Here is a 27,128-nt window from a genome sequence, read left to right as displayed (position 1 = left end):
AGAGAAAACAAGTGGTTTACTTTGATGCAGTATATCTAAAAAATAGGGCCCAGGTTAAAAAATCCAGACGTTTTACTTTGAGATCATTTGTTTGAACTAGGAATATCAAATCTTAATATTTCTAGGGAGAATTTCTGGATCTCAGGACCTGCAAATAATGCACTATGGGCTGCATTCATCAGAGCAGCAGTTTACTTTGCCAATGCTGAAATTGCATACTCAGAGTTTGAAAACTACCAAACGAACCCTTTAAAATAGTAAGAATAAGAATGTACTGAAACATGTCGGGCGCTGTCTGAAAAATTGACTTGAAGTTCTACAGCAGACGAAAAGATGATATCACCTAAAGGCCAAGTGATAAGTGCTTGTTCGAGATTAAAGAACAAAGCTGTATACAGCGAGTAAAAAGACCTTCCGACAAAGCAAATCATCCAAGTTATTGATTGTGATATTAAATCAGCTAACACAGCTATTACGCAGTGGGAAAAGGACAAAGAGGACAATCAGCATTTGGGGCCTTTCTGACCCTCAGCTGTAATGATGACATATTTCAGACTTGCTATTGAAAATATTTAGAACGGTGTTGAAATGAAATGTGATACATAACATTGGTGAATTGTAAGAACATTTTGAAATAGGTGGGACACTAAATTAACATTTGTAAGGTATATGTTGAGGCTAAAGTAGTGACTCCCCTACTGTAATGTTGCTGATGTGACAGAGAATATGAGAGCTTGGAGTCTTAAGAAAGGGATGTAAAAGAAAGAGGTTAAATGTAACAGATTTTCAAACTGAAGTGTTAATTGCAACGCCGTCAGGGGCAAAACGAGGAGTGCTGACCAGAGGATTGAAACATCAAGGGAACACAAGACCTGATTAAACACACCGTAGCTGCTAAAAGGTGCAGAGGCGGGTGAAGAAACACTTAGTACTACCCTTCACACAAATGAACCGTGGAATGTGTACAATATACCAGTAATCGAGTAAGACTGGGATTACCAGTGAAGTGTGAGTGGTGCACAACCAAAGCCAGGAACACGGATCAAGCCACAGCATAGGAGTTGATGGATTGCCTGCTAGCGTCGGTGACGCTGTACTGGCTAGGGTTCCCTGCGGTAAAAGGGGGGAAACTCCAGAATCAGCAGGTAGAGGTCAGGTGCTGGGAGAGGAAGAGGGAGGGGGGGGGGAAGGAGGTCGCTACTGTTTTCTCCAGCACACTGCGCCCTTCATCAGAGATGGAACACCACAACATAACCTTCATTCCAGAGAGCTTACATAGGCAAACAAGACCAGCATGGCCCCAGAAAGGCCACCACACTAATCCTATCCGTATAATCATAACACTGCATGGCAAGGCAAAACAAAAAAATGCATACCTATATTAATGTAAAAATGTAACAAAATCAGGAATGGTGGAAGGATCATGATTTCAGTGACCTTGGGTTTACTGAAAGGATCGGATAGATAGATAGATAGATAGATAGATGGATACTTTATTAATCCGAGGGAAATTAAGGAAAGACTCATCATATGAGAGATCATATGAGGACTCCATAAATGTCACGGTACCTGCAGTGTGGAAGATGCACCTTTATGTTTACAGGAGAATGTATGGCATATAATCCTGGTATCTGTTCTGTTTGTCTGTCCAGTAACCCTCCCTCTCCTCAACCTAGTTTTGATAAATACCTTTATTTTTACAGCAAGATAAATTACCTTGCCATTCCACTCACGAAATTTTAATCAAAAAACAATATGTTAGTCTTCACCTACAAAATGAAACCATAGCTGCATTAAACCAAATACTGCAACCAAAATGGATGGCAGCAGAGTTTAAGGTGATTCAGGTAAGATTAAATGAGATGAGACAGGGGAGAACTAGGGAGGGGGTGGGGGTAACGGGTGGGAGAAAAAGAATAAGTGCCCAGAGCCAGGGAGGAAAATAATTAGGTTAAGTATCCATAAACCTATTACAGCTCTGGCCTTCACTCACTGAAACATCCAACCCATATACCCTCCCCCTATTTCCACCTGTTTGTCTGTCTGTCTGTGTCTGGCTGTCTGTCTATCTGTCTGTCTGTCTATCTATAAGTCTCTCTCTTTGTCTCCCACACACACACACTCACAGAAACATCCAACACATATACCCTCCCTAACCCTCTTTCTACCTGTCAGTCTGTGCCTCTCTCTCCCTCCCCCTCTTTCTGTCTGTCTGTCTGTGTCTCTCTCTCTCTCTCTCTCTCTCTCTCACACACACACACACACACACACACACACACACTCACAGAAACATCCAACCCATCCCCCCCCCCCTCTTTTTACCTGGTTGTCTGTCTGTCTGTGTCTGTCTGTCTCTCTCTCTCTGTCTCTCTCTCACACACACACACACAGAAACATCTAACCCATATACTCTCTCTCCCCTCTTTCTACCTGTCTGTCTGTGTGTCTCTTTGTCACACACACACACACTTACACAAACATCTAACCCATATACTAGGGCTGGGGGTAAACGATTATTTTCTAAACGATTATTCTGGCGATTATTTTATCGATTAGTCGACTAATCTAACGACTAATTGGACGATTAGTCTAACGATTATTTTTCTGTTGTTCGATTAAAACCATAATGTATCTCAAATAAATACCAAAAAAATCTTAATAATACACCTTATTGAGCACCGTTTTGCACAGCAAAAGTCCAACAATGCATTTCATGTTTATCTAGAGGCACAGTCAAAATGTTTGGTACTCAAATGAGCCCTATCACACTTGGATGTGGTGCTCATTCATTTGAATGTTTTCAGTGCTCATAAAAACATAATGCCCATAACATCATTGAATATTAATGTCTGCCTAATATTCGTTCCAATTATAGGCTATATATATTTTTAAAAGGCCTAATCGAATGTATTATAGCCTATTAACGAAGTTTGGAGTCAAAGCTATAGTGAAAAGGCAGGCTGTAGCCTAAAACTGTGTTGGCTACAAACACTCATTAAAAACTGATGCTAATTATCTGGGGAAAATTCTCTAACTGGAGTCAAGTTGTCATTGCGTGTATCAAACCATTGTGAATTTGTCGTAACATTAAAACAGGAGACGACTTACTCCTTGTAGTGATGCTCAGAGCTCCAGTGGTTTCCTCAGGTGAACGAAACTTTCAGAACATCAGTCGCGCGCAATGCCAGGATGCTTTATTTTAATTGGTTGCTGAGTTAAATCTTACCCAGATACAACAGATACAAAAGATACGTTTTTTCTGATTGGCTATTGTGTAGCCCATTTCTTTTTTTGGATTGGCTGATAAGTGGCACCAGGCCTCACGTCAGAACTCAAGGGGATTCAGGGAGACGTGCTTGAATCTTCCATGGTGAGGGCAGCGCGGCCAGGTCATGTTTGTGCGCAGCGGCACATTATATAGCCTAGAGGTTATTTTCAGCGTGAGAAATACGATGTGTGGCGGGAGTGCGTGATTAAAGACCGAAATGAGTAACTGTCACGCTTAATGCGTGACACTTGAGAGCCCTGCATTGGCGATCTATCGTAGTGAATCATGATACATACTATAAGCTGGCCAACGTTAGTCTAATGTTATGTGTTTGACTCGCAAATGACCACAGCATGAGTTAGCTCTCTGTGCCGTTTGTTCGTGCTTGGTTGCTGTGTTCTGCAGCCGTAAGTTAGATGCTAACTAACGTTTACTAAACTGGCACAGCTGTCTAGCCTCTAGTAGCTAGCAACCAAGCACGAACAAACTGCACGGAGAGCTAAGAAGATAGTAAGCTAGCACCACAAAAGTGCGCAGAGCTCAAGCTACACAACACACTGAACAAACGTTAAATGAATGTAACCAACGTTACTTATTGTCCCCTTCACGTGAGACAAAGGGGTACCTCCGCTACAGATTCTCCCACATCGCTGTTGTGCTGGTGTGGTATGCCAACTCCATTTGGCAAAGACTGCAAATAAACGACACCTTTACGTTTGGGAATGAATTTGAAGTATTCCCATACCTTCGATGATTTAGGGCGAGGTATTTGAACTTTTTATTTTAATGGGGCTTTTTGCAGGGCTTTGATGGGCATCCTGCTGTGAGGTGGTTGGCGTTTCTATCGCCAATCTAATTGCGCAATGTTTGTTTCTGTTTGGGTCAGCCACGTGTATGTGCCCGAAGCGTCGACGTAAACAAAAAGGCGTTGACGTAATTTTGAAATCGACGCGTCGACATCATCGACCATATACCCACCCCCCTCTTTCTACCTGGCTGTCTGTCTGTCTGTCTCTCTCTCACAGACACACACTTACAGAAACATCCAACCCAAATACTCTCCCTCCCTCTTTCTACCTGTCCGTGTGTCTGTCTGTGTGTCTCTCTCCCTCCCCCTCTTTCTACCTGTTTGTCTGTCTGTGTGTCTCTTTCTCTCTCTCACACTCACTCACACTCTCTCTCTCAAACACACACACACACACACACACACACACACACACACTTTGCAGACAAAACCTTAGTAAATGGATTGAAATTGAGTTAATGAACATACATGTATGTGCATTGGGAAAGCAAAGGCATGGCATGCTTTCATAGTAATTGATCTTGACTTTGTCATAATATCCAATGCCTTTGAGATATTTAAGCACTAACACACTAGGCCCATATACATGTGCCAATGTGATCCGGTCAAATTATCGTATCGTATTCGCGTGTAGGCGTGAGCATTTTCAAGGGAATCGGCTCTTGTCGTTACGTGCTTACATGTGCAAAATGTGATCCGTTTACATTGCCTCGGGCATGCGCAAAGACGACGGAGATGTGCTCCCACCTGGTTTGTTTACTAACAACATCAACGTGGATCCGCATTGTGCAAAGGCAGTGTAGTGGCTAAAAGTTCCCTTCTTTCTATCAGTAGGCTATATAGTTCTTAATATTTTCTTTGAATAACCACTCTCAGACGGAAAGAAAACGAGTCTACGCGTGGATGTGTTTCAACAATGGTAGAAAACTGTGTTTGCTACGTCTTTTACTGAACTCATAATTGACAGTGGTATTAGTATAGTTGAGACATGGGTGCAGTTGATACACCCGCTGTAACAGTGTTAACCAGAATGTGAGTAACGTGGGTTTTATTAAAGCATAGCGTGTGTAATGTGTAGCTATTTCATTCCGTTTGTTAACCTTTCCGGCTGTTTGTATTTACTTACCAGCAGCAGACGTAAAGGAAAGGGAATTAACCCCGAAGTTAAAAACATGTAATCTATTTTGGCAGCGGAGCATTTTACTCCCCTGCCATCTCGGAATGAAATAGCTACACAATTCACACGTTATGCTTTAGTAAAACTCACGTTTTATGAGACACCACCAGAGGCACAACAGACAAGTCTTACCATTGAAGATCTTTTTGCACGTCGACGTTCGTTCTGAAACTACATCCAACCATCCAGGTTTATCCATGTTGTTGTGGAGAACGAGAGTTGCATCAATCATATTTCATTAAAACTTCACACTCCTTACATTGGACATATCCAACAGCCTAATTAGAATCTGCATTGTCTACTAAGCAGAAATATCTCCATACAGTAGATTTCCCTTCGTTTAGTAGCATTTTGAACTCTCCAGATGAAAGTGAAAATCCCCGGAAACAATGCTCCCTCTTGGGCATAGCAAGGGCTAACAAGACCTAGCATAACTGTCATTCACATCCAATGGTAATGCTACCTAGCTAGGTATGCTAACTGTCGGTATCCATTGTAAACTCGTTAATACTCATGCCACTGGCTTTAATTTGAGAATGGCATGTTAGTAGTTCATTTAATATCAGTACAGTTGATTCATTACTGCTGATGTGTTACTATGTTACTAATAATATGTTACTTATTAGCAGCTAGCTACCTAGCCACTATGTGTTCCAATGTGTTTGATAGCGTCAAGCTAGCTGTAATAGTTGAGTTGAGTTGAGCTCCAGTTAAGACCTACACTATTCCGTTTGACCTCACGGCATTCTTGAAGCATATAAACAACAAACCGAGTCGATTAGAGGTATAAAAGTCGTGTAGATGAACTTTATTCACATAAAATATGTTCTGCACATGAGACCTGACTCCCCTGAGATCACTCGCTGTGAGTGAGCCCTGCCTTGGCACTCCCTATAAGAGGCTGGGGTAGGGTGACCAGATTTGCCGGACCTAAAACCGGGTCACTTTGCGCGTTCCCATAATGCTCGTGCACGCACACACTTTTTCTCCTGAACATGTGCCAGGAACATACATTTTGTCAACAACAGGAGCGTTTCTAGGTATCAAAGCTATGGGGGGCTTATCCCCAAGAGGAGAGGCATGTTTGCGTGCACAGCGCGTGGCAATTTTTTGGGGTGCCCATTTGAAATAAATCTTCATTATCAATGATAAATATTGTATAATGGGCTGAAATTGAAGGCACCCAATGCATTCACTTTAATTATGTCAAATTAAGATTCACTAGCATTAATAACTGATTATAAACAACAACATTCTATAGGGACTGATATTATTGTTTCGAAATACTAGAGAGATATATTAATGCAAATAATAGAGAGATGTCGATAGTTATTTCTTGTATTTCGAAATTGCTCGTTCACACTAACAAAATAGCTAGCTAGCTTGCTAGCTTAGTGTTAACATAGCCCATTACATTACAATATTCCCTTTCATTTACCTCAAGTAAACCTACATTTGAGCAGGTAACAATCGTTAACAACTACAGATAACAGATACAGCCACATTCTGTAACTACCTGTACTTACAATTTCACTCCTTGCACCGTTTACTTTGAGCTAAACTCCATGGCTATAATCCTGGCTGTCTTGAAGAGACGTTACTAGGCAGAAACAAATACATTGTAACGCTGGTTGCACAGGTTATGCAGACGCAGACCACTATGATTGACTGACACACGCACACATTGTTCAAATCATACGCTGGACGCTTTATTAGTATTTCTACATGGGTTTAGTTAATGCTCAGGCTATAATAAGACCGCATCAGCTATGTAATCGCTGACAACCGGGACGATTTCATAGTGGTTGGTGTAAACCGGGACATTTTAGCGTCCCGACAGGTTTTTGTCGGGACGAGGGACACGCAACTCAAAATCGGGACGGTCCCGGTAAAACCGGGACGTCTGGTCACCCTAGGCTGGGGTCATGTCCACGCAGGCTGTCACCGCCGTCACATCGGCCTTATTTGACACGCCCTTTTCTGAGCTGAACGATCGGTGTAAACCACCTCTCTCGAAAGGCTCAGACATCGGCGGAAAAACGACCGGATCACATCTAAGCCAGTGCTACATGAGGCAATTGTAACCGCATTGCGAGTTTCTATCGGAACAGACGCGATGTGATTGGATCACATTGACACATGTATAAGGGGCTACTGTTCATCTATTGATCATTTGCTGACGGTTTCTGGTCTCTGTACTACCAATGGGCAGAGCAAAGATATGTAAAGCCTGCCGCATAAGGAGAGGGTAGAGAGAGTGTTTTGGTTAAATCAATATCATATATTCAGCCTTGCATTTGATGATTTGTTAATGCAGTTACTTTATCAGTACAGTATCATGTTTTATTGTTATCTGAAAATCCATGGTATTTGAGGAGGCAGGGGGAGGGGGGGGGGGGGGTAGAGATGGGGTGAGAGAGGGCAAATAAGGACATGTTTTGTGTGTACAGTAACCCCTCTGTGAACGTTATCATTGCTTTTATGGAGCCCAGGAAAATGTGCTAGACAAGTGCAAAGTCCACAAGAGAGAGAGCGAGACAGGGCGAGAGTGAGAAAGAGAAATGGAGAGCGAGTTTGAACTCGCTAAGCTGTTAAATGAGGCACGGCAATGGCACTGTGCTAAGACCAAGTTGATCAAACCGGTGGTGTGTGTGTGTGTTTGTGCAGGCCTCAGACCAGACCTTATGACTGGGTGAGATCACTGTACCTATCTGTCCATCTCATTCCTGACCCAAACAGTGGGAATTTCACTTCAACAGGCAGAGGAGCACTGGTCATTATAAAGGCTAAATGTTATAATATAATAATATGTTATTAATAACATATTACCATATCCTAATTTAACTTCAGTCACATGGTCTCTGGCATACAGGGTTCCATCCATTTTCAAATTGCGACGACATTTTTCCATGACTTAACCTTATTGTTCAAATTAAGGGAAGTTCAAATTTCTATGATCTTTCACAACAAGTACAACATATTGTGTTCTTTAATTCACATGTCATGTTGAGGTGGATACTGTATCATGCTGCAGAAATTTGCACAATGAAACATTATCATTGGAAGAGTACAATAACATAGTTATTGTATTTCATTAGACCTACATTCAACGAAAATGTTTTCCAAAATTTTAAATGTACTTTTAGATTTTTGAATTTAATGATTTTTCCAGGCCTGGAAAATGGGATTATAAAATTCCATGACTTTTCCACTATTTCCATGACCGTGGGAACCCTGTGACCAAACATTGCTCAAAATGCATAACTGATCTGCCCTTTTGAAGGATCATTACCTTCTTTTTTATCGGCCATATGAGAACCAGATCTGATAACCCAAACTAATCAGTGCTCTGGAGTTCTATTCGTTCAGCAGGAACTTACCCAAAGGTTACAATGTATCACCAACTGAAACCATCTGACTTTGCCCACTTCCTCTATCAGACTAGGGGCTGGGTCTACAGCCTACCATAGAGCATGATGAGTCGTCATGGTGATACGCACAGTGAGCGCTCTTACACACTCAACCCAGTCCTTTTGCTCAATATTGTCAAGTTGACTATATGGATTGTGAGGTGTGTAATACAATGAAATGTTTAGGGCCTGCATACAAAACACACATTCTCTCTCTCACACACACACACACACACGCACACAGACACAGACACAGACACAGACACAGACACAGACACAGACACACACACATGGCATGCCTATTTCTTTTGCACTCCTGTACAGACTACAGTTTACTTGTCCTTGTTGACCACTGACCATTAATTTTGTGCTAAGGCAGTGTAATACTACTGTATTTCAAAACAAAGAATTAAGCCAAAAATCAAGTTGCTATTGGAAAATTTCTTTCAACAACAATAATAATTGGGTTGTTTGTTGAGGGAAAAGTGCATTTATTTTACTGGGCATATGGTCAAACAAGAGACGTAATATTACTGGACAAAAAAAGAGGAAATTACATCTGAGTAAGAAGAAGACTTTGAAATGTTATGAGGTAACCATCGGCATGAGAACCACACAGTGAATATGAAATGTTGAAACAGCTAGGCAGCCAAACCTGCCACATAAGAGGATATGTCATCACTGGCTCGCTATTGGGTCTGGGTTCAAACATCACCCACCCATCACCCTGAATCTACATTTATCAAGTTCTGTGATATGTCTGTGTGGGATACATCAACATGCATCAAATGGTTTTACATTTTCAAAATATATAGATATGAGGTTTGTAGTTAGAATATTTCAGGACAGACATCTCCATCAAGACAAAGCTCATCACCAGCGATTTCACCGTGCAAAACCTGGCTAGTTAGCAAGCTCATGACAGCTTGATTAACTATGACTTTTCTAAACTCTAAACCTCTGTACATACTTTATAGCAGAATCAGCGAATATGATTTTTGAAGACTAACGATCATGTTACTGAAGATTATTCAAGCGTATATACCTAGTCATTATAAGTTGTGGGATGTATGTGCAAATAGATACTGTAGAAATAATGTAACACCAGCGGTGACTGGCTATATGGAGAACAATGAGTTTTCCAGGGGTTTTAAAAACAAAGTCTCTCTCTCTCTCATACAAACACAAACAGACATCGAGACAGTTCCAGGAAACCAATGACAAATTCTGTTTCTATTGTAGGTCAACACGTTGCGGTTGGGAATGCGCTCATGGCGCCGGCCATGAAAATGTCATCATGCCTTAGATTTGATAGCCCTGTCTGAGAGGCATAGCCAAGAGTCTAGTGTCTTACCACTATACACTCAAAGTTACATAAGCTACCTTTCACCTCAGTGCGATAACTGTAATTAAACTCAGACACCAAAGTGGCATTTCTTCTCTTGATCCAGTCATTTATAGGCCTCACGTTACGCTCGATTTTGGTGGCGAGTTTATAAAAACTGGCATAGCCAACCTGTTACACCAACCCAAGGAACAGGCTACGCAGTCTGTTATATCCAACGCTTCAAATCGCTCTTGCTCAACCGCGTTCTTTCACAAGATCTTCACAAGATTTTTTATTTTTTTTTGCCAAATGCAATTTTTACTTACTCGAACACTTCGTGATAAACAAGCGACATTTCCCAACTCCGGATATCAAACCTGGCATATAAACCATAAGCTACTACGCAACTGAAAATGGTTGAAATGTTTGACAGCCAGCCAGACCGAAGACAAATCGAATACAGTCCTGTGACTGTTATTATTATAAACTAGTAACCACTGGGTCACGAAGCAGAAATATTGTATTCTTCAAAGTACCCCCCCCCCCCCCATCTGTAACAATGGATGCAACAGCCTAGCCTAGACATTGTAGGAGTGGAGGACAAGCAAACTGTCACCTGGCCACGACATTCCGAGGGCGGCTACGTGTAAATGGCAGTCTTTCAAACACAATATACTGAAATTCTGTCGGTATATCGACTTAACAGGCTTCAACACAGCATGACTCGAGAAAATTGCGGACACACATTTATGGTAAAGGTAGTAAGTGCAACGGGGAGGTCTCTTACCTGACCAGACAGCTGTTTCATCAGACTTTGTGATAAATAATCGGCTTCCTGGACGTATTCTTAAGTCATTCTCTCCTACAAGCACGAAAAATCATTTACTATTTTCGACACGTCACGCGAGTGGATGGTGACTGGCGCCTAAGCATACAAACAAAACTTTTCATAATATTTCTTTAACAGGACTGGTTATGCATACAAGCATTGAACCTAAGGCATGAAATGCTACAATAGCGACTAATGCAAGCGATGGGAAGCGTGAAGCGGGCTATCGTTAAGTTGCTCGCTAGACGAGGCAAAGCGAAAATGAGGGAGGGTTGAGAGGGAAATGTGTGCGTGCGTCTCCTGTCTAGTATTACGCATTACCGCGTTGCCTCCATTTTGGGGGAATCCCGTTTGACTATGATCACGGGTGTGGGGTTGGAGAGTCACTGTAAAACTGTAGATTTATCTATCCACACCACACACTGACCATTTTCTGAACTCAGTCAAAAAGAGGGTGGAGTTCATTTTAAATTTCAATAGAAGAGCGCCAATTTCAAATGGTGCATCATATTAAGAATATGTGGTAATGAAGCCTAGGATTTAAGTTTAAAAAGAAAGCTGAAAATAGTACTGTAGGCTATAGACATACAGAGCACGCAGTTTGAGTAAGGAACAGCTGGCACCAGGTTGAGAAGGTTTTGTTGTGGTTGAAAAGGTCTTACAGGTATGGATTGAAGGACACACAAGTATACTAACACGAAGGTTTTTTTTTTTTTTTATAGCAATACTTGTTTTAGGATCCGTTGATCTACATGTAAGTCCACGCGGCATGTTAAAGTTAACAGGACAGAAAAGTCCAGATGATATGATCGCGTGTCAGACACTTTGGCGCCATCTGGTGTATTAATAAAACGTGAATTTAAAACGTGACGTCTTGATCTTGTGATGAAGTGTGATTCATTCTAACCAAATATAGTAAATATTTTCAGGTGCCCAGTACAAAACACTCACTAGACAAACAACAATAGATGAAAGGTAAACAAGCATATTTCACTAATAAGAGTTTCAAAACTGTGCGAAAATCAGATGCCGGCAGCATTTGCAATACACATAAGGTAGGAAGGTATTGATTAGAAATAGTTGTGAAATGCACAAACCATTAACTAAATAATTCAGTACCAGAGGTAGACAGGAGATTATTACAAAATGTATTTTTGGGAAACAAACATTATTCATTTTCCATCACATTCCTCGTTCTTTTTCAGTCTATTGTCAGGAGCAAATACAATGAACTGTAAATGGCCAAAATTGAGAGTAGAACAAAGTAAATCAAAATTATGACATTGGAAAAAAAACATATAAAAACATCCAAACAATCTGACGAAAAGGCATTTTGATTTAGTATAAAAAAAGAAAGCTTATGGTAACAGTTCCTTATTTATACAGTCCAGGAGCACAATAGGAACCTTCTGTGTGTGTGTGTGTGTGTGTGTGTGTGTGTGTGTGTGTGTGTGTGTGTGTGTGTGTGTGTGTGTGTGTGTTTGTGTGGGAGGGGGGTTGATTGTGGTACACACCGATTGAGGAGAGAGGTTTTAAGTTAGTTACATTATACATTACATTGTAGTGTACATTATAAACCTTTTAACTTGTACTGTGACATAGATAACAAATTACAATATAAGAACATAGTGTGTGCAAACTGTAGCATATCATGATATCTCATGTTGTAAAAGGCTACAATAGTAGTTGGTTTATGTGATTGAGTTCCCTGTGGTCAAAACCAGATGGAGTGAGTTGGCTGTCCATTAGTTACCACTCTTCCATGATCCTTCTGTGTTTACCACTGCTCTACATTTTCCATGTAGTCCTCAATGGAGTCATTTTCCTCCAAGTCCCACCATGCATCCTCAGCCTGGACGTCACCATCCTCAAGCTGGGCATCGCTTTCCTCCCATGATTCTGTGTTTTGGTCTTCCAGCTTCCTCTCAGATAGCGGTTGATTTTGGCTCGGGTGCAATCCCCCCCCCTCGGGTGGCGGCTGCAGCTTCCCTGGTCTCTGTGCGCTCTCAGTGGGCTTCACCGCCCCCGTCACCGCACCCCCCGTGCCCAGCCAGGGCAGGCCTTTAGTCCGCAGGCGTCGCCGAGCCTGCTGCCTGCGCTCGCGGGCTTGTCGCCGCTCTTGCTGGCGCGCAAACTGAAAGCGCTGCAGGAAGAGGTCGCGCCCGTATTCGTACAGCTCCACGTCCCACTGGTTGAGCTGCCGGATGCGCCGCTGCGTCTCGGGATCCACCTCCACGCTGGCGGCACGCGTGCCGTTCAGCTGAGTGAAGGGGGCGATGAACGCCAGCCGAAAGGTGTGCTCGAACAGGTACTGCGTCTTGCGCTGGTACTCGGTCAGGCCGAAGAAGGCCATGATGCGCAGGTTGCGTTTGGCACTCTCCAGGAGCAGGCTGCCCCGGTCGTGCTCACTGTTGGCCGTCAGGTTGTAGCAGCCCACCAGGCTGAGATCGGCTAGCATGCGCGTCTGCCGGTTGTTAGCCAGGTTGTAGGGGCAGGCCATGAACTCTTCCAGGGAGCAGCCGGACCAGTCGTCACCGCTGTAGCAGCTGGGCAGCTCTGCCAGCGTCGGGGCGCGACCGTCACACCGGTGCACCGAGGCCTTCCAGGTGGCCCCGCGCTGCACGTGCCGCCATTCGCTGAGGTAGCGCCACACCGGATCCCTCAAGATGGTGATGTAGTGGTAGTTCCTGCTGAGAGAGGCAGACAGACACATCCCACACAGTTAGAGCTGAAGTGAATGAACTTCATGGAACATGACGTGCTTTCTGGGACTACTGAACTCATAATGTTAAGCCACATCTTGGCTGAAATAAAACATTTTAAAAACAAACTCAAATCAATTTAAAGCAGTAATATTTTTGTTTTGTAGTGTTTTTAAAAGCAACAAGGGGGTGGCCAAGGTTGTGGGCTATGTAAAACTCAGGTTAATATATAATGACTCTTGTATTTGTTAGATAGATCTGTGATCTCAAGAAAAAATACAGTCTTTGTAGCAAATATGTGGAGTTCAGCACCTCAAATGAATGAATTTCAGTTTTTCTGCTCATTCTTGGGTTCTGGTCTGCGGCCAAGAAAGAGGACTTTCTGCCTTTATGCAAACAAACAACTCTGTGAGTTCAGCATGAATAGCAACACTAGGAACCCTAAGAGGTTTCTCTCTCTGTGTTGCCTCGCCTCCCACCAGCAGGGATCAGTGCAAAATAGCTGACAACATGCTGACAAGGAGACACGTTAGCCTTCCTCTCCATCTCCTGCCGAGGAGAAACATCCTCCCAAGGAAACATCAACCTTGTATATGTGTACGTACTGGTCTACCCTTCCATTTTTGCTTGTTTCTCACGAGTTTTCACCAAACTGACATGTTCTATTGCCGACGTTTTAAGCCATCAGCATTCCATATCTTTAGTGAGCAGCCACAATATATCTCTTAAAGTAACACTATGCATCAATTTGCCCCTTTTTGAGATATGGTTTTATAGACAACTACTGTAGTTTTGGTACCATCCTCAAATCCATTTTGATAGCATATGGTCATGTGAAGGACAGATAAACACCGGTGTCTTCCCCATCCAGGATATGCTCTATGAAATTCTGTGTTACAAATGGACGAAAAGCCTTCACACGCATGCTAAACTGTCAAAAGACACCAGTTAGTGTGTTGGCACGCTTCTATCAGTGTCAGCTGGGCTATTGGTGGTGTTTGCAAGGTTTTTGCATGCATTTCAGGTAGTTAGCTTACTTGTTCTGGAACAGAACTACGTCCTGCTGCTTTAATTTTCCAAAGTGGCTATGGGAAATCTAGTCCCTTCCTAACTGGTCAGTACTGAAGTATTGACAAGCTGCTGGACAAACAGCGCTGCTATCAGTATTTATGTAAGTAAAACTAGTTCTAACACAACTGGCATTTTGATGGTTGGTGCTACATTGATCAGCTAGAGGGACGTTCTGCTGTGTTAATGAAAGCCTTTGCATATGCTATGTTTTGCATCAAGTAACTTAAAGTCTTTTGAGCTGTGCTTGTTTCCAAAATGCAACTAGGTGGGCTAAGTTTGACCTCTATCTATTCTGCTTAATACGGCGAGTAGCCAATGTTCTCAACATTATCAATGTAACCCTGATAATCCTGACTTGCGCTTCCTCTCCATCTCCTTATCCTTCCTCTAATGCTATCTCCTCTAACTAGTACGTAACCCACACTTACATTAGTTAGACAGTCCTGTACTTTTTTTATTTCTTCTGTAAAGTAGTATTTATTGTTACACTAGGTCTCTATTTCTCATAGCTTGATTGTTCTCTCCTTTGTACGTCACTTTGGATGAAAGCATCTACTAAATGACTAAATGTAAATGTAATAATCAGAGTGGAAATAGTTGGGTAATGTATGATACCCCCTTCAAAAATATATATTTAAAATCAGTAGTGTAACCATGACATTTGTAGCATAGCTTCTCCCTCATAGACCTAAGGGCTACATCATACCCAGGACAAATTTTTACTTACTGCACAACAGTATTAATAAACTAACTGTTTAACATCTTTTCATGTCATGTCTTTTTTTTTGCACCAAGTGATGGAGAACATTATCGATAAGAGTATCAATAAGTATCCGCATTGATACGCAGTATCAGTATATAAAATCCTAACTCTGCCTATCCCTATTTTATATTTCATGGACAGTCACATGTCAGTTTCTGTTCCAAATAAATAACATCTTATCTGTTTTATATGTACAACATATAAAACAGATAAGATGTGGTGTTAGTATTTGCTTAATTAAATTGCCAGCTGTATGCCATAGTAATACCACCACTGCCAAAAAGAAGATTCAGGCAGACACCTGTGTGTGAAGTGAAGAAAAAACAGCCACAACAGGCCTCAACACACATCCTTTTTTACCTTAATATTTATGTTATCCCTATCCCTGAGTGTTCCATAACAATATAATATATAAGATAATGATTTTCATATTGTAAACCTCATCTTTCTGTAATTCACAAAGCTGTGTGAGTAAATATACAAGGTGCCAGTTAGGACGGGGAGCAGACATTTGTCTGAGAGGCAGATGCTTTCGGCTGCTCAGCTTAAAGGGAATCAAAAAGTGAATGGGGACCCTGTTGGATACCAGATCGCCTGCTGTTAGCATTCTTAAAGAAGACAAAGCCTATCCAACAGTTGGGGCCTGACCTAGCCACGACTCCCAAAACCCCTTAGAATAGAGAAACTGTAGAGTAAATCATAGGATTGGTGTCAGATGCAATGACATGGCGTCATAACATGATTATATGTCGTGACTGGCTCGGTTAACAGCGTCTTCAATAAGCAAAGAAAACAAAAACAATGCATTCGGAAATCAAGACAGAATTATAACTAAGAAAGATCAACTGCCCAGTCAGACAACCCGAGCGACTAGCTAACCTACCGTGGTAGCTTTTGTGTTTCTGGCGGTTCTCGAACGCTCATTTTAGCGGGTACACAGTTGGTCAGTTCTGTCCAGTCGGCATGCAGGCCACAGCTCCAGCCGGTTGAAAACCTGGAGAAAAGCCATGTCTCCTTCTTGCCTGGTCGGTAACAGGTACATTTCTTCTGACCAGCATGACATTCACACGGCCTCTCCAAGTGAATGTTGCGGACCAGATGACGCCCGAAGGTTGTACCGCCAGTCTTTTGAATGTGCAGAAAAACAATAACATCATCACCGTTTATGTTAAAGTCGATGAGCCGATCAAGGTCCTTTGTTGTAAAGTTGAAACGGGGCACAAAACGTGATAGAGAACCATCCTCAACGACGTATGGATCCCCAGCAGTCCCGCCGTTAGCACTATCGATTCCTTCAGATTGTGACTGCGGCGCACTGTCTCTCGATTTGGACAATGACCCCAGGTGTAGCAACTGGCAGTCGGAGCTAGGACAAACATACTGTAGCACAATTATACCGAACAGCACCACCATCACCAGAGCGATCAGAAGTCGGCTGTTGGTGGACTTTTCATCCATCTTCTCGTTGAGAACTCGGAAGCATTACTTAGCTATGCAGCCCCCTGCCTCAGCCGGGGAAGAATGTAGCCTTTTGATGTTGAGCTAGCTAGCCAGGCAACAACCCGTAGGAAACGAATATCTGTCAAGCTTTTTGTTGTACAAATGTCTGGTCACGTATCGTGTGCTAAGCTTGGTGCGTTTTTGGTTAAAGACGTCACACTAATTTGTGGTATAGTATAAAAAACACGCGAGGTTTTGCTTTCTATTTAGCGTACCTCCACCGTGAATTGGAGTACCGTCCTTTTTTTCCCCAGCACTCCTTGCGTAATAGGAGTTTTGTCTGAGCCAGCCCAACCCTCTGTTGTTCTACTGACGTCACAACATTTGTGGGGGTAACCTTAGATTGAGTAGCCATGTAAGAACTGTATGAGCCATGGACGAACTAGGTTATTGTTGTTCTACTTAAAAGAGACCTCGTATTTGTCTTTAAATCATTAGCACATATTATAATCTTATATTAATCAATCCCCTTCACAAGAGTCATATCACAATGGCCTATGAATGGTTTTGATTTTACACTCCTGCTGTAGCCTACGATGTCCATGGTGCTTTAACCCAATGTTTTTACCGAGTTAGATAGCAAAGTAGGCTACGTGTAAATATCAAATTAACAAATATCCCCCCCCCCCCCGCCCATATTTATTACACGATAAACCTTATGTCAGACTTCAAGCCTGAAGACAAATTATGGAATGTGTACACGCTAGTACTGTGGCCATATTATAGAAACATGAAAATAAGCAAGGTTATTTGGTGGATTTTAATTAAAAATGTGCGTAACAGTGCGTTACATTCATTAATTACGGAACCATGTTAACCACCGCATTGCCCTTTTACCCACACGTTAGCATTGTGTTGACGAAATATTGAAAAGAGTACATTCTTTTGACCACAGAAAAGAAAGCGGTTTACTAATTTTGTGAAAAAAAGGCTGAAACCACTTTGCACTTTGTGTACAAAATAAACACATTGCATGGACAGACTAAAGTCATATTGCACACGTAGTAGATACGCCAACATTCACTTCCCTATAGACTTTAACCCTATTATGACAATATGCGGCTTCTTTGACGTCCATGATAAATCAACTCCTTAAAATATGACAGAGAACAACAAATGCCAAGTTAAGCAAAATGGGAAGTTGATATTCGAGTCTTGGTAAAGACGACCCCCTGTGGATGACAGAACGCCGAAATAGCTCAGTTGGGAGAGCGTTAGACTGAAGATCTAAAGGTCCCTGGTTCGATCCCGGGTTTCGGCAGTTTTGAAAACCTGATAATGCGTCGCAAAAATCTAGTTTCACAGACAGACCTCACCATCATAAGATCCTGAAAAAGTTGGCCTACTTCACACCATTCAGGCTTAGGCTATTGAGGCTAATTTCAAACTGTATGCCTACATAGTTGCCTATGTGAATAGACAGATTGTGTTAAGCTAAAACAAACCACTTTTGAAGATGTTGTGTTGACTAAAAAGATGGACTTGAATATTTGGCCTTCCTACTTCAGTTTTCAATTGTGGGCAATATCAAGACCAATTGTATGTTCATACAGTGCTCCAAGTCTTGTAACGTCCCAATCTGGTACATGAAATATATATATACATCAACATTAATACAGAAGACAAACGATGTTTAGTTTAGTTCATGTTCAATTCAAGAGATAATTTGGTTAGTGGCTTTTTAGCTTGGTGATTAAAAATTGTAATTTAAAAAACCACAGCACACAAAACTGCATGTATTTAAAAATCACAAGCACTTGTTAAGAATACTATACTGAAAATAAGCACACAGAAACAGTCTTTAAATATCTGCAGTCTTTATTTCAACAAGACTAGAAAATGTTTAATATACTTTTTCATTTACATTTTAGGTTCTATCTTATCTTGTTCGTTCCACAACATTTACTCTGAAAAAGTACAAATTTGATAAACTGTTATGACCTCTTTCAGACATCTAAAATGGCTGCTCATTATTTACACTCGAACAATTATTTCAGTTGTTCCTAATCCTCACCAGAGATGACATGTGTGGGCCACTGGCAGCAAGTGATCATTTTCTTTCCACTAAAATCCAGTACCTCATAGGGTTTAGGTGTACTGCGGTCATTAAAAGTGTCCATGACGCCAGTAATTTAAGGAATTTAGCTTTCACATGTATAGCCTTTAAATGTCTGTGATGCCTGTTTTTCCTGCATCTCTCGGCATGACAGGGAATTTGGGTATCCCTATTTTACCCGGATACACAAATACCACTATTAGCAAAGACGCAGTAACTGGAAAAGCTAGAGACATATGAGGACTGCACTTAAAATGCAGGATTCATACATTCCCTCAGTGTTAGCATGACAGCAATGCTAATAATAAAAAAAAAGGTAAAGCAATGGAAGAGCAACCCAGGCTGTTGTACACCTTACGGAGCGCTGGATGTCCTGGTCTTCAGTGGCCCATCACAGACTTGAAAGACTCAGGGCTGGCATTTTAGAATCCTTGAAAGTGTCAGATATTACATTTCTTCTTCTTCTTTTTAAAAAATGACATTGATGTTAACACAGAGACCTGTCCTGCAGCTTAAAAAAAACATCTAGTTATATTGTCCAGTTGCTTTTAAAATGTGAAATGCCAAAGCAAAGTGCATCTCACATAGATTAGAATGAAAATCAGTCAAGGTTCTCAGTGGCCAGCCCAGTCCAAACATCACCTCTACAGAGCTCTCAGTCACCATACAGAGTTCAAACAGAATGCACTGGTCTGTTTTACAGAATCAGATGTTTTATAAAACAAAGCCAATACAAACCCCATCAGGTACTTTATGAAATCATTAGAAATGGCATTCCATCTACAGATATAAATATACTTTTAGAATACTGTATTTAGATACCTATGACGGACATCTTTGAAGATGTGCTCATAAATGCCTTTGAAGAAACATGCAATTAAATAATTTACTGTACAGAAGCACAGGGTGGAATATTTTCTTGTGACAAATGGGAAAACAAACAGTATGAGAGAGAAAGTAACACTGGTCGTTCTTCTGAAAAACTTCGGTTCAATCGGGTTAAATGTTTATGGGGGAAAGTACAGTATCTAAGGACACTTTTTTTTGGATCCACCTCCAGTGGCTGAGAAACGTACCGATGACATGTTTTTGGGCAAATACGAAAGTTCAGATGTAATTTGAGATTAAACCAACAGCAGGATAAGAGTGGTGCACAGAATTCACATAGTTGCTGGTTAACAAATTGAAGGTGAGAGGTAACTTTGCATGGTGATGTAGACAAATGTTTAAAAAAAAAAACATTGCACTGACCATTCCCATACCAACATTGGCTGTCGCACTGGAACTAGTCATAAAACTTGCTGGTGTACCTAAATATATATATTTATACCTTAAAACAATTACTAACAAAATAGAAAAACACATCCTCTGCGTAAAACCCTGTGTTACCCACCTCCCCATGCCTAGAGGGTCATCACAGTCCTCAATTTTAAACAATGAACACTGGGCCCTGACTGCCTTCCTGTCAGTTCATGGCCAGCATTCGATAACTACACAATACTGCCAGGATCACTTCTTTGCCAACATGGCCACTACCACGAGCCACTCACAGTGTGAAAGACCAGCTGATTGTGCAGTTGTGCCCAAGTGTGCTGGCAGCATTGTGGACTGGTTGCCTTCAGTGAGAGGTTTCCTAGTCTCTGTGGGCAGCTGGGGGGGTTGGTGTCTGAGATCACCTGAGGCAGAGGGATAGGGTGCAGCTCAAGCACACAAACTCAGATGATCAGGGGGTGATAAAGCACAGGAGCTGCCCGCGTGCTTCTCTGTGCCATCCCCTCCTTCTGAACCAGCCCAGCCTCGGAGAGCAGATACTTCTTTTCCCTTGGCCCTCTTCTTCACCACACGCTTCTGTAGTCTTTTTTTCTTTTACTATTCTGTGATCAACGTCTGTGGTCAAACCTTGGCCAAAGACATGTTCTGATTAACCCCACAACGTGGTTTGCAAGTAACCCAAGTACTGAAATATTTACACACACATACCTACACACACACACACACACACACACACACACACACACACACACAAGCACACAGACACACACGCAGACACACACAAGCACACATACACACACCACATTTGTAGGCACACGTACACCTGGTTATAAAAGCTATGTCTGATTACAGAATACTTGCTACACTGCTGCTTAATTGATCTATATATGTAGTACAAGGGTAGGTTAATTATCAGAGACAAAGATTTGGCATGTATTTACAAATGCATTCATCCACACACACACACACACACACACACACACCACAAACATACAAACCCTCCAAACACCCATATAATTACACTAATTAAAAAAAAAAAAACATTAAAATGTGAGCAGAGGGTTCAAACACTGCTGGTGAAGTGGGGCACGAAACCTTATTCAAGATGGCGGGGGAAGGACATAATAGAAAGGAACAGATGGGTGGTGATTTTCTGTTAAGAATCCCAAAAATGTGCATTGAATGTCCATGTCTTGATTTTAAAAAAAGAAAGAAAACAAAACCATTTCTTTTAAAAGTGAACTTATAGTATTAGAGTCTTCCCCAGATCAACAGGCAGACCGAGGTCTGGAAGGCAGTCTTTCCAAGTCCTCTGACAGTTTATTTTTCCTGCTCTCTCCATCCTTCTCTCTCTTTTTCTCTCTGTCACTCTCTCCCTTTACCCCCACGGTACTGGGGCGTTTATCTCCAGTGTGTCTCCAGCAGGACCAGCAAGAGGCCGAGCAGAGGCAGCAGCAGGTTGGCGCGAACCGCCAAGGCAGCGCTTGTCCGGTCGCTCTTCACAACGGGTTTGACATTGGGCTTGATTGGGGTCGGGGTGGAGAAGTAGATGTCCGTGTCGGCACCACAGTTAGGGGTGTCACAGCCACTGCCACTCTCCTCACCACTGGCATCCTCCTCTGTGGGGAGAAAGACAAGTTAACCCTTTGAGGAGTGCATTTAGTTTGCATCATTCCAGAAATATATCGTACAAATCTAGAATTTACATGAACTGATAACGGCCGTTTGAGTTCATTGTTGAATCATCAAATGGAACCTTTGGCTGGCAACATGCTAATCACATATTCGTATTTATAATTCTATAATAATAATAATAATCTTCAAAGGGTTAACTCAAGTCACTCTGTACTAAGTGCTGAAGAAATTGAAAGACCTATTATCTTACAATCGACAGTGTGGAGTAATGAAAAAAGAAACTGATAAACATAAAAAAACACTACAAATAAGTATTCGTCTGGAATTGCCCTGACCAGCATCGTAAATAGACTTAATCATCCTATGCTCTAGGTCTCATCCCATGGAGTCCACGTGGTATGTTTTTGTGAAGGAACCCCTCACCAGCTTCAATTGTGATGTCATTCCCACTGTGAGCTGCCTTCAGCCAGGTGGTCATCTCCTTCAGAACAACAATCTGCCGGCGAATCACAACGTCTGGCTTTGAGATGTCCACCTCCACGTCAGGGTTGGCCATCTGATTGGCTAGGCCGCTATTCATGACGACAGACTCATACCTAAAAACAACAGAAGTACCATAATCAGTGATTTAGCACTCAACCTGTGTAATTCATGGCCCACTGGTGCTTTGAGTGAGTAAGACAGCCGTCATACCTGCTCTTGGCCGTGCCGTTCCAACATTCGTCACCGATGGCAACCTTCTCCCCGGCACAAACTGTGTCTGGCAGCGTGGACCAGAACTTCTTGGCGTGCTTCAGCTTCTTCTTCACATCCGTTACCTGGAAAACAGGAGAAGAGAGAGGACACTTACATCCAACTCAGTGTGACAGATTTGGAGTCCAACCTGAAGTCAACTTGAAGGCAAACACAGGCGATGGCAGGCTTTATTGAGAAGCAGTGCTGAAGATGCACGCTTGTGCGGGCTATCGTCTCACCAGTCTATCCAGGCTGGTGCCTGCGGCGGTTGTGGGTCGAGCATCAGGGCTGTAGGGACGGAAGCGTCCAGTGAAGGCCGTCTCTTTGATGGAGCGACTGGCGCGGAATGCCTTGCTGGGTTTAGGCTGCCCACAGCCCTGGAACACCTGCACAGAGAGGAAAGGAGGAGAGGTCACATAAAGCCACTCAGAAGCACTCATAGGTAATCATCCTCTCTCATTTAAGATGGACATGTGAAGAACCATCTGGAAGGAGCTGTTACTATTGACTTAATGTTAATCTCTACAGTATCCTCTGCACATGTCTGCCTCTGCACTTACAGTCTTTCCCAACAGACCTACACTCACTCCAGACAAAAACGTAACCCTAACCAGACACTTAACAGCCAACCTAGTGGTCCAAGAGTAGTATCTACAATGTATTTTTTTATTTAATTTATGTTTCATTTCGACCAATGGTTGAGTCTATTCTAATGTAAGCTTGTGTATAGAGTGTTGCCCGTACTAACCTTCTGAGACACCTGCATGCTGTTCTCCTGCATGTTCATGATAGCATCAGATATCTTGACGTCGATGGGGTCCATCACAGACTCAAAGTTGAAGGGTCCCTCGAGCCGGTCAGCCAGACTCAACATGGCATCTGCACAGCGCAGAGACACACAGAACATTAATAATGACACATAGACATGACATACAAATCACTACAGAATGCCTCACACAGAAATTCAGCCCATCAAAGTTGTCTGGATATGAGACTGAGACTATTACACAAACTGACCACTAGAGGTCAGAACACACCAACCTACAGCACACAGAAGAGGCATTGAGGGTCCAGAGCGAAGTCATGAGAAGTTTGAAACTGGGCCCCCTGACAAGACAACACACAACTGCCTTCCTTCCAGTGAAGGTTTTGGATTTTTGGATGTGTGTGTGCGGGAACAAAGAGGAGTGTGTGTGTGTGTGTGTGAGATACTGAGATCCTTACAGTTGGGGAGCAACATATAAAAGCACTCATAAACCATCTTCCAAATCTGATGCCAATATTAGTGCATGGTGAAAACACATGGCCTCTTCTTTCGCAGTCCTCTGCTCAGATCTCACAGCGCTAAGAACATCAAAGGCTTGCCATCACGATGATATAGCTGCAGCGAGAGGCACTCTTACCCAGGAAGTTGTTCCACTCAAAGTCCAGGTCGGCCTGGTTGGCCAGGCAACCGCGCAGCACGTTCAGGCAGTAGTTCTGGCAGGGCTTGAGGGCCACCTGGCCGGAGCAGTACGGGCAGTACATCATCTTCATGGCGGCACGCACGCAACTGGGGGACGAACTCACCTGAGAGAGGAGAGCAAGATGGAAGGAGAGGGGGGGGGGGGGGGGGGGGGGGGGGGGGGGGGAGAAAGAGGAGAAAAAAGGGAGGGAAAAAGAATGGAATGGAAGAGACCAATTAATAAAAATGCCAGGAGAGGAGGGGTCAACCAAAGAGCAGTCGTGCATTAATTAATGAATACGAGGAGATCAGTGAACAGTGAACTTCACACGACCGCTACAGGTCCCCTCGAGCATTTATTCACCTACATCCAAACAACCTACTTTAGGGTCTGAACCCCCCCCCCCCCCTGCTCCCTCTCTCCTTCACCCTGTTACCCTGAGAGTATCCCCCCCCCCCCCCCCCCCCCCTCACACCTCCAGGGCTGGTGCTCACCTGGCCTGTCTTGAACTGGGACTCCTGACTGACACACACACACACACACACACACACACACACACACACACACACACACAGACACAGACACAGACACAGGCACAGAGACACACACACACACACACACACACACACACACACACAACACACACACACACACACACACACACACACACACTCCCCCAGAGGTTCTCCTCCCATGGGACCTTCCTCTCCACAGCCTGTGATCTCTGCACTTCCCACCACAGCAGCCAGCTGGCAGGCCAGGGCACGCCGTGTTCACACCCTCCCTGCTCACACTCCTCACACTCCTCCCCCTCATCTGTCTTCACCTCTCTCTCCCCCACCCAGTCTCTCCCCTGCTGCTCCCTGTTCAACTCCTCCTGTGAACACCACCCCAATTTGTTCCAATCCTCACTCCATCTCCATCACAGTCTACTATCAACTGCATACAACATTACTCCCCACGCACGCGCCACCTCTCTCCTCCTCTCCCAACACCTGCTCCCTGCTCCCTCCTCCTCCTCCTTCTCCTCCTCTCCCAACACCTGCTGCTCCCTCCTCCTCCTCCTCCTCCTCCACCTCTCCTCCTCTCCCAACACCTGCTCCCTCCTCCTCCTCCTCCTCCTCATCCTCCACCTCTCTCCTCCTCTCTCAACACCTGCTACCTCCTCCTCCTCCTCCACCTCCCTGTCACTTACCGTAGAGACCTTGTTCACCACCTCGGCCATGACCGCCAGTCCTCGGGTGAAGGTGCGCGCGGCGATGAATGCGCGGGTGAGTTGCAGGCGCAGCTTTCGCGGCACGTCGCCGAACGGCCGCAGCTGCTCCGTGTGCCGGCTGACGCACTCCATGTAGGCGTCGGTGAACTCGTACTGCACGTTGACCAGCTGGAACATGCGCTCCAGGAGCTCGGCCCAGAACTCCTCCAGCATGGCGTCCAGGTTGACGGCGGCGCCGCCAGCCGCGTAGTAGCGCCGCAGCTGCTGGAAGAAGCGCTTGAAGAGCTCGGCGTTCTTCATGTACATCTGGCCGTACGTGCGCACAAACATGTCGTGCAGCGAGCCCTCCGCGTTGTCCAGCAGCTCGCGGAAGAACTCTGAGAGAGAAAATGATAGAGAGAGAGAGAGAGAGAGGAAGACGTGACAAGAAAAGTGGCCGATGGATGGGAGAGGAGGAGAACAGGAAGAGGAAAAGGAGAGAGTAGAGGAGGAGAACAGAGAAGAGGAAAAGAAGACAAGAGAAAGAGCATGATTAAATGAACAAACTTCAATCAAATGAACAATTCAATCTGCAGCTCTGTGATATAGGGGGGTTGATGCATTCTCCAGATGATGCACCATGTCAAAGACTTGATTGGATAACACTGGTTTACAGAGGCTGCTCATGGATGTCCTTGTCAGATACTGCAGGATTCTGGAGATCGAAAGTATTTTTCTGAACCAAATCTAAGCAAGTGTAGAGGCAGACAAGGCTGTATGTCTCCCACAAATATATGCACACAAACCCCAAAAAACAGACTCTACACAAGACACAGCTTCGACATGACACACAAACATGCACAGAAAACAGGATGTGGATGCTAGTCATCAGTTCAACATGTAAGCATTAAAACCATGTGACATTCCTCAGCGGACTGAAAAAAAGGAACTATTCTTGGCGGTAGCTATATGGCTCTGTCAATGCAACAGCACTCGAGAGGGAGAGATTTAATGCTCCTCACGGTCCCAATCCCCAGCAACTCTATAGCTGTGTGGAAAAAAACCCAGCCGCGCTGCCTGCCAATAAGCCCCGCTCCAGCTCCAGGGTTATTACCCAAACAGATTAATGCATATTCCATTTGACCTGCCCCTTGTGTCCAAACATTTTTCAGCCTCGTTGTTCCATTAAGCAAGGTTTTTTTTTTTTTGATGGGGAAAGAGAAAGAAGGAAAAAAAGTTGAGGAACAGAGATGGAGAATGACAGAGAGGGGCAAGTGTGCGTGCGTGTGTGTGTGTGTGTGCGTGTGCGTGTGCGTGTGCGTGTGCGTGTGCGTGTGCGTGTGCGTGTGCGTGTGCGTGTGAGAAAGAGAGAGTGGGGGGGTGTAGGGTGGTGTGGGGGATAGATGAGAGGCTGCTGGTCGTTTTCAAACTGCAGCCGTCTCCCCGCACATCTAGCCAGTTGAGACTGACCACCTTCAATGGCATTTTTCTGTTGTCACATTCCATTCCTCTTTTCTCTCCCTCTGCCCCTCACTGGCATTTTCAATAGGATTACTGAATAATGCAGAGCCCCCCCCACCCCCCACCCCCCTAAAAGAAGCTACACCCCCCCCTCTCCTCACTCCTGCTTTCACTTCATCAGTTCCTTCAGCTAGCGCTCTTCACTGTGGACCACGAACAATGACCTGCTTCATTCTCAGGAATGTCAGCCCCCCACAACCGCACCCCCACCCCGACTCAAATAATCCTGCCCCTTCTCCCATGAACCCCCCACCTCACCACGACCCCCACTTTCTTAATCTGAACAAAATGAGAATTCCTCAGAAATGCTTTAGGTACCTTGTGCGCTTTTTACTCTGGCTAAAACACACACACACACACACACACACACACACACACACACCGCACACACACACTCTCGTCTTTCAGTCTTTTCTC

At 43.6% G+C, this 27,128-nt stretch overlaps 2 protein-coding genes across 2 annotated transcripts in view; both read right to left on the bottom strand.

The window, feature by feature from the left end:
* Positions 1–12,141: 12,141 nt before the first annotated feature.
* Positions 12,142–17,072, bottom strand: hs6st2 (heparan sulfate 6-O-sulfotransferase 2). The gene is made up of 2 exons (XM_080841177.1): positions 16,236–17,072; positions 12,142–13,506 (listed from the first exon to the last, which is right to left on the bottom strand). The coding sequence occupies exons 1-2, from the start codon at positions 16,808–16,810 to the stop codon at positions 12,594–12,596; spliced, it is 1,488 nt and encodes a 495-aa protein (XP_080697303.1). The 5' UTR covers positions 16,811–17,072; the 3' UTR covers positions 12,142–12,593.
* A 1,657-nt stretch (positions 17,073–18,729) lies between these two features.
* Positions 18,730–27,128, bottom strand: part of gpc4 (glypican 4) — a 35,731-nt gene continuing 27,332 nt past the window's right edge. Inside the window, exons 3-9 of the mRNA XM_080840105.1 lie at positions 25,191–25,588; positions 23,954–24,119; positions 23,299–23,429; positions 22,790–22,936; positions 22,509–22,633; positions 22,239–22,411; positions 18,730–21,799 (exon numbers count right to left, since the gene is read on the bottom strand). Of these exons, the coding sequence (XP_080696231.1) occupies positions 21,582–21,799; positions 22,239–22,411; positions 22,509–22,633; positions 22,790–22,936; positions 23,299–23,429; positions 23,954–24,119; positions 25,191–25,588 (1,358 nt within the window). The 3' untranslated portion in view covers positions 18,730–21,581. The remainder of the gene's footprint in view (positions 21,800–22,238; positions 22,412–22,508; positions 22,634–22,789; positions 22,937–23,298; positions 23,430–23,953; positions 24,120–25,190; positions 25,589–27,128) is intronic.

This window comes from Sprattus sprattus (assembly GCF_963457725.1).
Source record: "Sprattus sprattus genome assembly, chromosome: 6".
Classification (NCBI taxonomy): Eukaryota; Metazoa; Chordata; class Actinopteri; order Clupeiformes; family Clupeidae; genus Sprattus; species Sprattus sprattus.
Note: the sequence above shows the minus strand (reverse complement) of the source record. Positions and strands in the feature narration are given on the sequence as shown.

Coding starts and splice junctions, on each gene's coding strand:
- hs6st2 (XM_080841177.1), bottom strand. CDS start 16,810: ATGGATGAAAAGTCCACCAACAGCCGACTTCTGATCGCTCTGGTGATG. Junction 13,507..16,235: donor GAAACACAAAAGCTACCACG/GTAGGTTAGCTA, acceptor TGCCTCTCTCAG/CAGGAACTACCACTACATCA.